Below are 15,144 nucleotides of genomic sequence, written 5' to 3'. Positions count from 1 at the left end.
TCAAATTAGTTTTCATATTTGTCAAGAAAGTCAACATTAGACTTGATCAGCACCTACAGTAAACACAGCATTACTGGTCATTCTAATGAGTCAGACAGACATGACTCAATACGCAGAGAGACAGACATGACTCAATACGCAGAGAGACAGACGGACATGACTCAATACGCAGAGAGACAGACGGACATGACTCAATACGCAGAGAGACAGACAGACATGACTCAATACGCAGAGAGACAGACAGACATGACTCAATGCGCAGAGAGACAGACAGACATGACTCAATGCGCAGAGAGACAGACATGACTCAATGCGCAGAGAGACAGACATGACTCAATGCGCAGAGAGACAGACATGACTCAATGCGCAGAGACAGACATGACTCAATGCGCAGAGAGACAGACATGACTCAATGCGCAGAGAGACAGACATGACTCAATGCGCAGAGAGACAGACATGACTCAATGCGCAGAGAGACAGACATGACTCAATGCGCAGAGAGACAGACATGACTCAATGCGCAGAGAGACAGACATGACTCAATGCGCAGAGAGACAGACATGACTCAATGCGCAGAGAGACAGACATGACTCAATACGCAGAGAGACAGACATGACTCAATACGCAGAGAGACAGACATGACTCAATACGCAGAGAGACAGACATGACTCAATACGCAGAGAGACAGACATGACTCAATACGCAGAGAGACAGACATGACTCAATACGCAGAGACAGACATGACTCAATACGCAGAGAGACAGACATTACTAAATACGCAGACAGACAGACAGACATGACTCAACACGCAGAGAGACAGACGTGACTCAATACGCAGACAGACAGACGTGACTCAATACGCAGACAGACGTGACTCAATACGCAGAGAGACAGACATGACTCAATACGCAGAGAGTCAGACATGACTCAATACGCAGATAGACAGACAGACGTGACTCAATACGCAGACAGACAGACGTGACTCAATACGCAGATACAGACAGACGTGACTCAATACGCAGACAGACAGACGTGACTCAATACGCAGACAGACAGACGTGACTCAATACGCAGAGAGACAGACGTGACTCAATACGCAGAGAGACAGACGTGACTCAATACGCAGAGACAGACGTGACTCAATACGCAGAGAGACAGACGTGACTCAATACGCAGAGAGACAGACAGACGTGACTCAATACGCAGAGAGACAGACAGACGTGACTCAATACGCAGAGAGACAGACAGACGTGACTCAATACGCAGAGAGACAGACAGACGTGACTCAATGCGCAGAGAGACAGACAGACGTGACTCAATGCGCAGAGAGACAGACAGACGTGACTCAATGCGCAGAGAGACAGACATGACTCAATGCGCAGAGAGACAGACATGACTCAATGCGCAGAGAGACAGACATGACTCAATGCGCAGAGAGACAGACATGACTCAATGCGCAGAGAGACAGACATGACTCAATGCGCAGAGAGACAGACAGAGAGAGAGACATGACTCAATGCGCAGAGAGACAGACATGACTCAATGCGCAGAGAGACAGACATGACTCAATGCGCAGAGAGACAGACATGACTCAATGCGCAGAGAGACAGACATGACTCAATGCGCAGAGAGACAGACATGACTCAATGCGCAGAGAGACAGACATGACTCAATACGCAGTGAGACAGACATGACTCAATACGCAGAGAGACAGACATGACTCAATACGCAGAGAGACAGACATGACTCAATACGCAGAGACAGACATGACTCAATACGCAGAGAGACAGACATGACTCAATACGCAGAGACAGACATGACTCAATACGCAGAGAGACAGACATGACTCAATACGCAGACAGACAGACATGACTCAATACGCAGAGAGTCAGACATGACTCAATACGCAGATAGACAGACAGACATGACTCAATACGCAGAGAGACAGACATGACTCAATACGCAGAGAGACAGACATGACTCAATACGCAGAGACAGGCATGACTCAATACGCAGAGACAGGCATGACTCAATACGCAGATAGACAGACATGACTCAATACGTAGAGAGACAGACATGACTCAATACGCAGAGACAGACATGACTCAATACGCAGAGACAGACATGACTCAATACGCAGAGACAGACATGACTCAATACGCAGAGAGACAGACATGACTCAATACGCAGACAGACAGACATGACTCAATACGCAGAGAGTCAGACATGACTCAATACGCAGATAGACAGACAGACATGACTCAATACGCAGATAGACAGACAGACATGACTCAATACGCAGAGAGACAGACGTGACTCAATACGCAGAGAGACAGACGTGACTCAATACGCAGAGAGACAGACGTGACGTAGAGAGACAGACGTGACTCAATACGCAGAGAGACAGACGTGACTCAATACGCAGAGAGACAGACGTGACTCAATACGCAGAGAGACAGGCATGACTCAATACGCAGAGACAGACATGACTCAATACGCAGAGACAGACATGACTCAATACGCAGAGACAGACATGACTCAATACGCAGAGACAGACATGACTCAATACGCAGCGAGACAGACAGACATGACTCAATACGCAGAGAGACAGACAGACATGACTCAATGCGCAGAGAGACAGACAGACATGACTCAATGCGCAGAGAGACAGACAGACATGACTCAATGCGCAGAGAGACAGACAGACATGACTCAATGCGCAGAGAGACAGACAGACATGACTCAATGCGCAGAGAGACAGACAGACATGACTCAATGCGCAGAGAGACAGACAGACATGACTCAATGCGCAGAGAGACAGACAGACATGACTCAATGCGCAGAGAGACAGACAGACATGACTCAATGCGCAGAGAGACAGACATGACTCAATGCGCAGAGAGACAGACATGACTCAATGCGCAGAGAGACAGACATGACTCAATGCGCAGAGAGACAGACATGACTCAATGCGCAGAGAGACAGACATGACTCAATGCGCAGAGAGACAGACATGACTCAATGCGCAGAGACAGACATGACTCAATACGCAGAGACAGACATGACTCAATACGCAGAGACAGACATGACTCAATACGCAGAGACAGACATGACTCAATACGCAGAGAGACAGACATGACTCAATACGCAGAGAGACAGACATGACTCAATACGCAGAGAGACAGACATGACTCAATACGCAGAGAGACAGGCATGACTCAATACGCAGAGAGACAGGCATGACTCAATACGCAGAGAGACAGGCATGACTCAATACGCAGAGAGACAGGCATGACTCAATACGCAGAGAGACAGGCATGACTCAATACGCAGAGAGACAGACATTACTAAATACGCAGACAGACAGACATTACTCAATACGCAGAGAGTCAGACATGACTCAATACGCAGAGAGTCAGACATGACTCAATACGCAGATAGACAGACAGACATGACTCAATACGCAGAGAGACAGACGTGACTCAATACGCAGACAGACAGACGTGACTCAATACGCACACAGACAGACGTGACTCAATACGCACACAGACAGACATGACTCAATACGCACACAGACAGACATGACTCAATACGCACACAGACAGACATGACTCAATACGCAGAGACAGACATGACTCAATACGCAGAGACAGACATGACTCAATACGCAGAGAGACAGACGTGACTCAATACGCAGAGAGACAGACGTGACTCAATACGCAGACAGACAGACGTGACTCAATACGCAGACAGACAGACGTGACTCAATACGCAGACAGACAGACGTGACTCAATACGCAGACAGACAGACGTGACTCAATACGCAGAGAGACAGACGTGACTCATACGCAGAGAGACAGACGTGACTCAATACGAAGAGAGACAGACGTGACTCAATACGCAGAGAGACAGACGTGACTCAATACGCAGAGAGACAGACGTGACTCAATACGCAGAGAGACAGACGTGGCTCAATACGCACAAAGACAGACGTGGCTCAATACCCAGAGACAGACATGACTCAATACGCAGAGACAGACATGACTCAATACGCAGAGACAGACGTGACTCAATACGCAGAGAGACAGACGTGACTCAATACGCAGAGAGACAGACGTGACTCAATACGCAGAGAGACAGACATGACTCAATACGCAGAGACAGACATGACTCAATACGAAGAGACAGACATGACTCAATACGCAGAGACAGACGTGACTCAATACGTAGAGAGACAGACATGACTCAATACGCAGAGAGACAGACGTGACTCAATACGCAGAGAGACAGACGTGACTCAATACGCAGAGAGACAGGCATGACTCAATACGCAGAGACAGACATGACTCAATACGCAGAGACAGACATGACTCAATACGCAGAGACAGACATGACTCAATACGCAGCGAGACAGACAGACATGACTCAATACGCAGAGAGACAGACAGACATGACTCAATGCGCAGAGAGACAGACAGACATGACTCAATGCGCAGAGAGACAGACAGACATGACTCAATGCGCAGAGAGACAGACAGACATGACTCAATGCGCAGAGAGACAGACAGACATGACTCAATGCGCAGAGAGACAGACAGACATGACTCAATGCGCAGAGAGACAGACATGACTCAATGCGCAGAGAGACAGACATGACTCAATGCGCAGAGAGACAGACATGACTCAATGCGCAGAGAGACAGACATGACTCAATGCGCAGAGAGACAGACATGACTCAATGCGCAGAGAGACAGACATGACTCAATGCGCAGAGACAGACATGACTCAATGCGCAGAGACAGACATGACTCAATACGCAGAGACAGACATGACTCAATACGCAGAGACAGACATGACTCAATACGCAGAGACAGACATGACTCAATACGCAGAGAGACAGACATGACTCAATACGCAGAGAGACAGACATGACTCAATACGCAGAGAGACAGACATGACTCAATACGCAGAGAGACAGGCATGACTCAATACGCAGAGAGACAGGCATGACTCAATACGCAGAGAGACAGACATTACTAAATACGCAGACAGACAGACATTACTCAATACGCAGAGAGTCAGACATGACTCAATACGCAGATAGACAGACAGACATGACTCAATACGCAGATAGACAGACAGACATGACTCAATACGCAGAGAGACAGACATGACTCAATACGCAGAGACAGACATGACTCAATACGAAGAGACAGACATGACTCAATACGCAGAGACAGACATGACTCAATACGCAGAGAGACAGACATTACTAAATACGCAGAGAGACAGACATGACTAAATACGCAGACAGACAGACATGACTAAATACGCAGACAGACAGACATGACTCAATACGCAGATAGACAGACAGACGTGACTCAATACGCAGAGAGACAGACGTGACTCAATACGCAGAGAGACAGACGTGACTCAATACGCAGAGAGACAGACGTGACTCAATACGCAGAGAGACAGACGTGACTCAATACGCAGAGAGACAGACAGACATGACTCAATACGCAGAGAGACAGACAGACATGACTCAATACGCAGAGAGACAGACGTGACTCAATACGCAGAGAGACAGACGTGACTCAATACGCAGAGAGACAGACGTGACTCAATACGCAGAGAGACAGACGTGACTCAATACGCAGAGAGACAGACGTGACTCAATACGCAGACAGACAGACGTGACTCAATACGCAGACAGACAGACGTGACTCAATACACAGAGAGACAGACGTGACTCAATACGCAGAGAGACAGACGTGACTCAATACGCAGAGAGACAGACGTGACTCAATACGCAGAGAGACAGACAGACATGACTCAATACGCAGATAGACAGACAGACATGACTCAATACGCAGAGAGACAGACATGACTCAATACGCAGAGAGACAGACGTGACTCAATACGCAGAGAGACAGACGTGACTCAATACGCAGACAGACAGACGTGACTCAATACGCAGACAGACAGACGTGACTCAATACGCAGACAGACAGACGTGACTCAATACGCAGAGAGACAGACGTGACTCAATACGCAGAGAGACAGACAGACGTGACTCAATACGCAGAGAGACAGACAGACATGACTCAATACGCAGAGAGACAGACAGACATGACTCAATACGCAGAGAGACAGACAGACATGACTCAATACGCAGATAGACAGACAGACATGACTCAATACGCAGAGAGACAGACATGACTCAATACGCAGAGACAGACATGACTCAATACGCAGAGAGACAGACATGACTCAATACGCAGAGAGACAGACATGACTCAATACGCAGAGAGACAGACATGACTCAATACGCAGAGAGACAGACATGACTCAATACGCAGACAGACAGACGTGACTCAATACGCAGAGAGACAGACGTGACTCAATACGCAGAGAGACAGACGTGACTCAATACGCAGAGAGACAGACGTGACTCAATACGCAGAGAGACAGACGTGACTCAATACGCAGAGAGACAGACGTGAATCAATACGCAGAGAGACAGACGTGACTCAATACGCAGAGAGACAGACAGACATGACTCAATACGCAGAGAGACAGACAGACATGACTCAATATGCAGAGAGACAGACAGACATGACTCAATACGCAGATAGACAGACAGACATGACTCAATACGCAGAGAGACAGACATGACTCAATACGCAGAGAGACAGACATGACTCAATACGCAGAGAGACAGACATGACTCAATACGCAGAGAGACAGACATGACTCAATACGCAGAGAGACAGACATGACTCAATACGCAGAGAGACAGACATGACTCAATACGCAGACAGGCAGACATGACTCAATACGCAGACAGACAGACATGACTCAATACGCAGACAGACGGACATGACTCAATACGCAGAGAGACAGACATGACTCAATACGCAGAGAGACAGACATGACTCAATACGCAGAGAGAATTCGGTAGGTTGAGAGTACTGTACCTCCAGTCCAGGATAGTTATGGTGAAATAGCGGAGGTACTTGAAGATGGCCATGGAGTCCTGAAGCTTCAGAAACTCTTCCTCCTTGTACTTGAAGAGAGCGAGGGCGAAGCGGAATATGATCTGAAGAGAGACAGAGCCATGAAAGTCACTGTAAAATGACACCCAAGTCAGCTTCCTATGACAGATTAACGCTAATTCTAAACCTGAAAGCTCGCTACACTTTGTTTTCCTCCGGTATTTGTATTAGGAAAGTAGTTTGAAATATTTGGACAAAGCTTACAGGTAACTTATGAGATATTTTGTAGTCACGTTGCGCGAGTTGGAACCGGGGTTTTAGCATCGTTTGCTTTCGCCGTAAAGCCTTTTTGAAATCTGACATGTTGGCTGGATTCACAACAAGTGTAGCTTTAATGTGGTGTATTTGCATGTGTGATTTCATGAAAGTTATATTTTTATAGTAATTTATTTGAATTTGACGCTCTGCATTTTCACTGGATGTTGGCCGGCGTCCCACATATCCCAGAGAGGTTAACCATCCTACCATCTTACCCTGTTAACCATTCTACCATGTTATCCAGCCTACCTTGGGTCCCTCGTACAGGAAGGCATCCCAGATCTTGAAGAGGAGGTCAGAGTTCACGGAGTCTACGAAGAGGACCAGAAACCAGTTGAAGGTAATGAGGGAGGAGTCAACCTTGTAGAGGTCAAAGTGGGCGTGGAGTCTGGGCAGCTTCTCACTCAGCAGGTCCTTAAAAACACGCTGGTCCACCTAGAGGTGAAAGAACAAAGGGGTCACCTCAGTCCCCAACAATAATTCAGCAGGTCCTTAAAAACACGCTGGTCCACCTAGAGGTGAAAGAACATACAGGGGTCACCTCAGACCCCAACAATAATTCAGCAGGTCCTTAAAAACACGCTGGTCCACCTAGAGGTGAAAGAACATTTTTTACTAGAATTTACTTTTACTCCTTCTCAACAGTTGTGGGATACGTACATACACACACACACTCAGGGTCTTGGTGTAGTAGTGGTATAGTAATGTACCTGTGATCCCAGCAGGGTCTTGGTGTAGTAGTGGTGTAGTAGTGGCATAGTAGTGGTGTAGTAGTGGTGTAGTAGTGGTATAGTAATGTACCTGTGATCCCAGCAGGGTCTTGGTGTAGTAGTGGTATAGTAATGTACCTGTGATCCCAGCAGGGTCTTTGGTGTAGTAGTGGTGTAGTAGTGGCGTAGTAGTGGTGTAGTAGTGGTGTAGTAGTGGTATAGTAGTGGTGTAGTGGTGGTATAGTAGTGTACCTGTGATCCCAGCAGGGTATTGGTGTAGTAGTGGTATAGTAGTGTATCTGTGATCCCAGCAGGGTATTGGTGTAGTAGTGGTATAGTAGTGGTATAGTAGTGTACCTGTGATCCCAGCAGGGTATTGGTATAGTAGTGGTGTAGTAGTGGTATAGTAGTGTATCTGTGATCCCAGCAGGGTATTGGTGTAGTAGTGGTATAGTAGTGGTATAGTAGTGTACCTGTGATCCCAGCAGGGTATTGGTATAGTAGTGGTGTAGTAGTGGTATAGTAGTGTATCTGTGATCCCAGCAGGGTATTGGTGTAGTAGTGGTATAGTAGTGTATCTGTGATCCCAGCAGGGTCTTGGTATAGTAGTGGTATAGTAGTGTACCTGTGATCCCAGCAGGGTCTTGGTGTAGTAGTGGTATAGTAGTGTACCTGTGATCCCAGCAGGGTCTTGGTATAGTAGTGGTGTAGTAGTGGTATAGTAGTGGTATAGTAGTGGTATAGTAGTGTACCTGTGATCCCAGCAGGGTCTTGGTATAGTAGTGGTATAGTAGTGGTATAGTAGTGTACCTGTGATCCCAGCAGGGTCTTGGTGTAGTAGTGGTATAGTAGTGGTGTAGTAGTGGTATAGTAGTGGTGTAGTAGTGGTATAGTAGTGTACCTGTGATCCCAGCAGGGTCTTGGTGTAGTAGTGGTATAGTAGTGGTGTAGTAGTGGTATAGTAGTGTACCTGTGATCCCAGCAGGGTCTTGGTGTAGTAGTGGTATAGTAGTGGTATAGTAGTGTACCTGTGATCCCAGCAGGGTCTTGGTGTAGTAGTGGTATAGTAGTGGTGTAGTAGTGTACCTGTGATCCCAGCAGGGTCTTGGTGTAGTAGTCCTGGGGCATGAAGACCTCCACGATAGTGATGAGACACCAGAAAGCATCCTCTTGGTCCAGGTACAGCAGAGCTATGGCTGCCAGCCTGGAAGATGAGAACACTGATGATCACAGCACTGACAGAAGATGAGGGAAAACAACAGGTTGAGAACAGCACAGGGTCAGCTGCAGTGTTGAAAACAACATATATAGTAGCACCTCCAGTTATCTGGAGTGGTACAGTGAGCGTGATCACACAGTCGTCCGGAACAGCTGGTGCTCTCATGCATGCTTCAGTGTTGCTTGCCTCGAAGCGAGCATAGAAGTAATTTAGCTCGTCTGGTAGGCCCGTGTCAATGGGAAGCTCGCTCCTGTGCTTCCCTTTGTAGTCTGTAATAGTTTGCAAGCCCTGCCACAGGGGCTTTGATAGTTCGTCGGAGGGCATAGCAGGATTTCTTATAAGTGTCCGGGTTAGAGTACCGCTTCTTAATAGTGGCAGCTCTAGCCTTTAGCTCATTGCGAATGTTGCCTGTAATTCATGGCTTCTGGTTGGGGTATGTACGTATGGTCACTGTGGGGACGACGTCATCGATGCACTTATTGATGAAGCCAGCGACTGTTATGGTGTACTCCTCAATGCCATAGGAAGAATCCCGGAACATGTTCCAGTCTGTGCTGCAAAACAGACCTTTAGTTTAGCATCTGCTTCATCTGACCACTTTTTTATCGACTGAATCACTGGTGCTTCCTGCTTTAATTTTAGCTTGTAAGCGTTAATCAGGATGATAGAATTATGGTCAGATTTGCCACATGGAGTGCGAGGAAGAGCTTTGTACTCTGTGTGTGGAGTAAAGGTGGTCCAGAGTTCTTTTTCCTCTGGTTGCATTTTTTAACATGCTGATAGAAATTTTGTCAAGCGAATTTAAATTTCCCTGCATAAAAGTCCCCGGCCACTAGGGGCGACACCTCTGGATGAGCATTTATCCGTTTCCTTATGGCAGAATACAGCTCATTGAGTGCGGTCTTAGTGCCTTCGGTCTGTGGTGGTATGTAGACAGCTACGAAAAATACAGATGTGGTCTACAGCTTATCATGAGATACTCTACCTCAGGCGAACAAAACCTCGAGACTTCCTTAGATATCATGCACCAGCTGTTATTTACAAAAATACATAGTCCACCACCCCTTGTCTTACCAGACGCCGCTATTCTATTCTATCCTCTATACAGCGTATAACCTGCCAGCTGTATGTTGATAATGTCATCGTTCAGCCACGACTCTGTGAAGCACAAGATTTACACTTTTTATTGTCTTGTTGGTAGTTTAATCTTCCTTGTAGGTCGTGGATTTTATTTTCCAATGATTTCATGTTAGCTAGTAGATCGGAAGGCAGTGGGGGTTTATTCGATAGCCTACGAATCTTCAGAAGTCACTCCGACCTCCACACTCTATTTCTCTGTCTGTCGGGCTCATCGGACTCATTAAAGGAAAAAAAAGCTTCTGCCAATTCGTGGTGAGTAATCGCTGTTCTGATGTCCATATAGGGCTGTATGTCCACATACAGCCCTATATACTAGTAGTATGACATACAGCCCTATAGCCCTATATACAAGTAGTATGACATATAGACCTATAGCTGTAGTAATAGAATGGTAGTCATGTACCTGTTGAGTCCCTGGCAGTATCCTATGTCAGGGTTCCTCCAGGAGAAGGCCAGCAGGACATTACGTAGTTTCTGTATTCCGTCCGCGCCGGGGGAGGAGTAGTGTTTGTTGTTAGGTAAGGTCCTCAGCAGGTCAAGCTCTATCTGTTTGGAGGCGGGATTAGGCTTGTCTCTGGCCACACCCAGTAAGGTCTCGTAGTAGTTTGGAGCCAGGCTGTCACGGAACTTCCTGGTGTGATAGGACACGCACCAGCGCCACACCTGGGAAGAGGGTGGAAGGAAGTCATTGATTAATTTATGCTTGCCCACCTCAATTTATTTTGGGCTGAGAAAACTCTGGATTTATTGGTAAAAAAGTGTCCAAAACCATATTTAACAGGTAAACAGGACTCATATCCCTGAGCACGTTTGCCACATTTCATCCCTGAGTTGAACATATCAAGAGAGATAAAACATGAGATAAACATGTGGCCGCCATAGCGCCTCTTGAGTGTTCGATTGGTTGAGTCTCGACTGAAATATGATGAATATCCGCCCACATGAATGTTTATTGGTCAGTAGCAGCTGTGAAGGAAATGTTGAAGAGACGGCCTTGAATATTAGAATATTATCTTGTCTTTTGTGTCATTACCAAGCACAGGCCAAGGAACCAAGGAGTGTTTCAGACATGAGGGGTCATGACCTCCTCAGGACCATCTGTCTTGTCTTTGGTGTCATTACCAAGCACAGGCCAAGGAACCAAGGAGTGTTTCAGACATGAGGGGTCATGACCTCCTCAGGACCATCTGTCTTGTCTTTGGTGTCATTACCAAGCACAGGCCAAGGAACCAAGGAGTGTTTCAGACATGAGGGGTCATGACCTCCTCAGGACCATCTGTCTTGTCTTTGGTGTCATTACCAAGCACAGGCCAAGGAACCAAGGAGTGTTTCAGACATGAGGGGTCATGACCTCCTCAGGACCATCTGTCAGAACTTCTCCAAGTTAATATGGGAGACGGACACGTGTAGGAACCAATGAATAATGTTTATGTCGGTTTAGATAGCAGTATATAAGCCTCTTTATGTAAGGAACTCCCTAGAGAGCACGTCAGACCGGGACTAAGGTTGACTGTGACCTCTCCAGCTTGCTGACAAAGACTGATTAATTTAATATTGACTTAAGAGTGTCCTGTGTTGAACGTCCACGACACAGCCATGTTGTTTGAGATCTTGGAAAAACATTTTTTTTAAATTCAAAAAGGCCATTTACCGGAACGTATGGGTCCTTTTGAAGAAAAAAATATCTATATTGTGAGGACCCTACACTCTAACCACTAGGTTACCTGCCTCCTCTACACTCTAACCACTAGGTTACCTGCCTCCTCTACACTCTAACCACTAGGTTACCTGCCTCCTCTACACTCTAACCACTAGGCTACCTGCCACCCCTACACTCTAACCACTAGGCTACCCTGCCGCCTCTACACTCTAACCACTAGGCTACCTGCCTCCCCTACACTCTAACCACTAGGCTACCTGCCGCCTCTACACTCTAACCACTAGGCTACCTGCCGCCTCTACACTCTAACCACTAGGCTACCTGCCGCCTCTACACTCTAACCACTAGGCTACCTGCCGCCTCTACACTCTAACCACTAGGCTACCTGCCGCCTCTACACTCTAACCACTAGGCTACCTGCCGCCTCTACACTCTAACCACTAGGCTACCTGCCGCCTCTACACTCTAACCACTAGGCTACCTGCCGCCTCTACACTCTAACCACTAGGCTACCTGCCGCCTCTACACTCTAACCACCAGGCTACCTGCCGCCTCTACACTCTAACCACTAGGCTACCTGCCGCCTCTACACTCTAACCACTAGGCTACCTGCCGCCTCTACACTCTAACCACTAGGCTACCTGCCGCCTCTACACTCTAACCACTAGGCTACCTGCCGCCTCTACACACTAACCACTAGGCTACGTGCCGCCTCTACACTCTAACCACTAGGCTACCTGCCGCCTCTACACTCTAACCACTAGGCTACCTGCCGCCTCTACACTCTAACCACTAGGCTACCTGCCGCCTCTACACTCTAACCACTAGGCTACCTGCCGCCTCTACACTCGAACCACTAGGCTACCTGCCGCCTCTACACTCTAACCACTAGGCTACCTGCCGCCTCTACACTCTAACCACTAGGCTACCTGCCGCCTCTACACTAACCACTAGGCTACGTGCCGCCTCTACACTCTAACCACTAGGCTACCTGCCGCCTCTACACTCTAACCACTAGGCTACCCTGCCACCTCTACACTCTAACCACTAGGCTACCTGCCACCTCTACACTCTAACCACTAGGCTACCTGCCACCTCTAACCACTAGGCTACCCTGCCGCCTCTACACTCTAACCACTAGACTACCTGCCTCCTCTACACTCTAACCACTAGGCTACCTGCCGCCTCTACACTCTAACCACTAGGCTACCTGCCGCCTCTACACTCTAACCACTAGGCTACCTGCCGCCTCTACACTCTAACCACTAGGCTACCTGCCGCCTCTACACTCTAACCACTAGGCTACCTGCCGCCTCTACACTCTAACCACTAGGCTACCTGCCGCCTCTACACTCTAACCACTAGGCTACCCTGCCGCCTCTACACTCTAACCACTAGGCTACCTGCCACCTCTACACTCTAACCACTAGGCTACCCTGCCGCCTCTACACTCTAACCACTAGGCTACCTGCCGCCTCTACACTCTAACCACTAGGCTACCTGCCGCCTCTACACTCTAACCACTAGGCTACCTGCCGCCTCTACACTCTAACCACTAGGCTACCTGCCGCCTCTACACTCTAACCACTAGGCTACCCTGTCACTCAGCTATGCTGCTTGAACCCCAAGCAAACAACAACGAATCGATTCTGGAAAACAGACTTTGATCTGAGAAATAAAACGGTATTATTTTGTACTGAAAAAGTGTCCAATACATTTTTCCCACTGTGTACAATAATGTATAATGTACAGTCAGAGATCACCAAGCGCAACGTAGCTTCAGCGTGTAAATCAGATAGAAAGATGTGTCGGCATCGAGTAAATGTCTCTGGCCCCCTCCCAGTTAGAGGGAGTGATGAGCTCTACAGCAGAGTCTCACAACTCAATCGCTGGTTGAAAACTGTTATCTGCCCCTCCCAAAAGATAGAATTTGTAGATAATTGGCCCTCTTTCTGGGACTCACCCACAAACAGGACCAAGCCTGACCTGCTGAGGAGTGACGGACTCCATCCTAGCTGGAGGGGTGCTCTCATCTTATCTATCAACATAGACAGGGCTCTAACTCCTCTAGCTCCACAATGAAATAGGGTGCAGCCAGCCTGCCAGCTTAGTGGAGTCTGCCACTAGCACAGTCAGTGTAGTCAGCTCAGCTATCCCCATTGAGACTGTGTCTGTGCCTCGACCTATGTTGGGCAAAACTAAACATGGTGGTGTTCGCCTTAGCTAGGATAAAGACCACCTCCATTCCTGTCATTATTGAAAGAGATCATGATACCTCATGATACCTCACATCTCAAAATAGGGCTACTTAATGTTAGATCCCTTACTTCAAAGGCAATTATAGTCAATGAACTAATCACTGATCATAATCTTGATGTGATTGGCCTGACTGAAACATGGCTTAAGCATGACAAATTTACTGTGTTAGATGAGGCCTCACCTCCTGGCTACACTAGTGACCCCCGTGCATCCCGCAAAGGCGGAGGTGTTGCTAACAATTTAATTTTTGCTAACAAATTTCAATTTACAAAAAAAAAAAAGAAGTTTTCTTCTTTTGAGCTTCTAGTCATGAAATCTATGCAGCCTACTCAATCACTTTTTATAGCTACTGTTTACAGGCCTCCTGGGCCATATACAGCGTTTCTCACTGAGTTCCCTGAATTCCTATCGGACCTTGTAGTCATAGCAGATAATATTCTAATCTTTGGTGACTTTAATATTCACATGGAAAAGTCCACAGACCCACTCCAAAAGGCTTTCGGAGCCATCATCGACTCAGTGGGTTTTGTCCAACATGTCTCTGGACCCACTCACTGTCACATGCTTACGCTGGACCTAGTTTTGTCCCATGGAATAAATGTTGTGGATATTAATGTTTTTCCTCATAATCCTGGACTATCGGACCACCATTTTATTACGTTTGCAATTGCAACAAATAATCTGCTCAGACCCCAACCAAGGAACATCAAAAGTCGTGCTATAAATTCACAAACAACACAAAGATTCCTTGATGTCCTTCCAGATTCCCTCTGTCTACCCAAGGACGCCAGAGGACAAAAATCAGTTAACCACCTAACTGAGGAACTCAATTTAACCTTG

At 47.2% G+C, this 15,144-nt stretch overlaps 1 protein-coding gene across 1 annotated transcript in view; it reads right to left on the bottom strand.

Annotated features, from left to right (window-relative positions):
• tbc1d2b (TBC1 domain family, member 2B) overlaps positions 1-15,144 on the bottom strand; it is a 148,292-nt gene that overhangs the window by 5,159 nt on the left and 127,989 nt on the right. The window contains exons 12-15 of the mRNA XM_065002814.1: positions 10,789-11,048; positions 9,113-9,230; positions 7,566-7,751; positions 6,981-7,102 (exon numbers count right to left, since the gene is read on the bottom strand). Of these exons, the coding sequence (XP_064858886.1) occupies positions 6,981-7,102; positions 7,566-7,751; positions 9,113-9,230; positions 10,789-11,048 (686 nt within the window). The remainder of the gene's footprint in view (positions 1-6,980; positions 7,103-7,565; positions 7,752-9,112; positions 9,231-10,788; positions 11,049-15,144) is intronic.

The sequence above is a fragment of the Oncorhynchus nerka genome, linkage group LG17, assembly GCF_034236695.1.
Source record: "Oncorhynchus nerka isolate Pitt River linkage group LG17, Oner_Uvic_2.0, whole genome shotgun sequence".
NCBI classification, from domain to species: domain Eukaryota; kingdom Metazoa; phylum Chordata; class Actinopteri; order Salmoniformes; family Salmonidae; genus Oncorhynchus; species Oncorhynchus nerka.
This window is presented reverse-complemented; position numbering and strand designations above follow the sequence as displayed.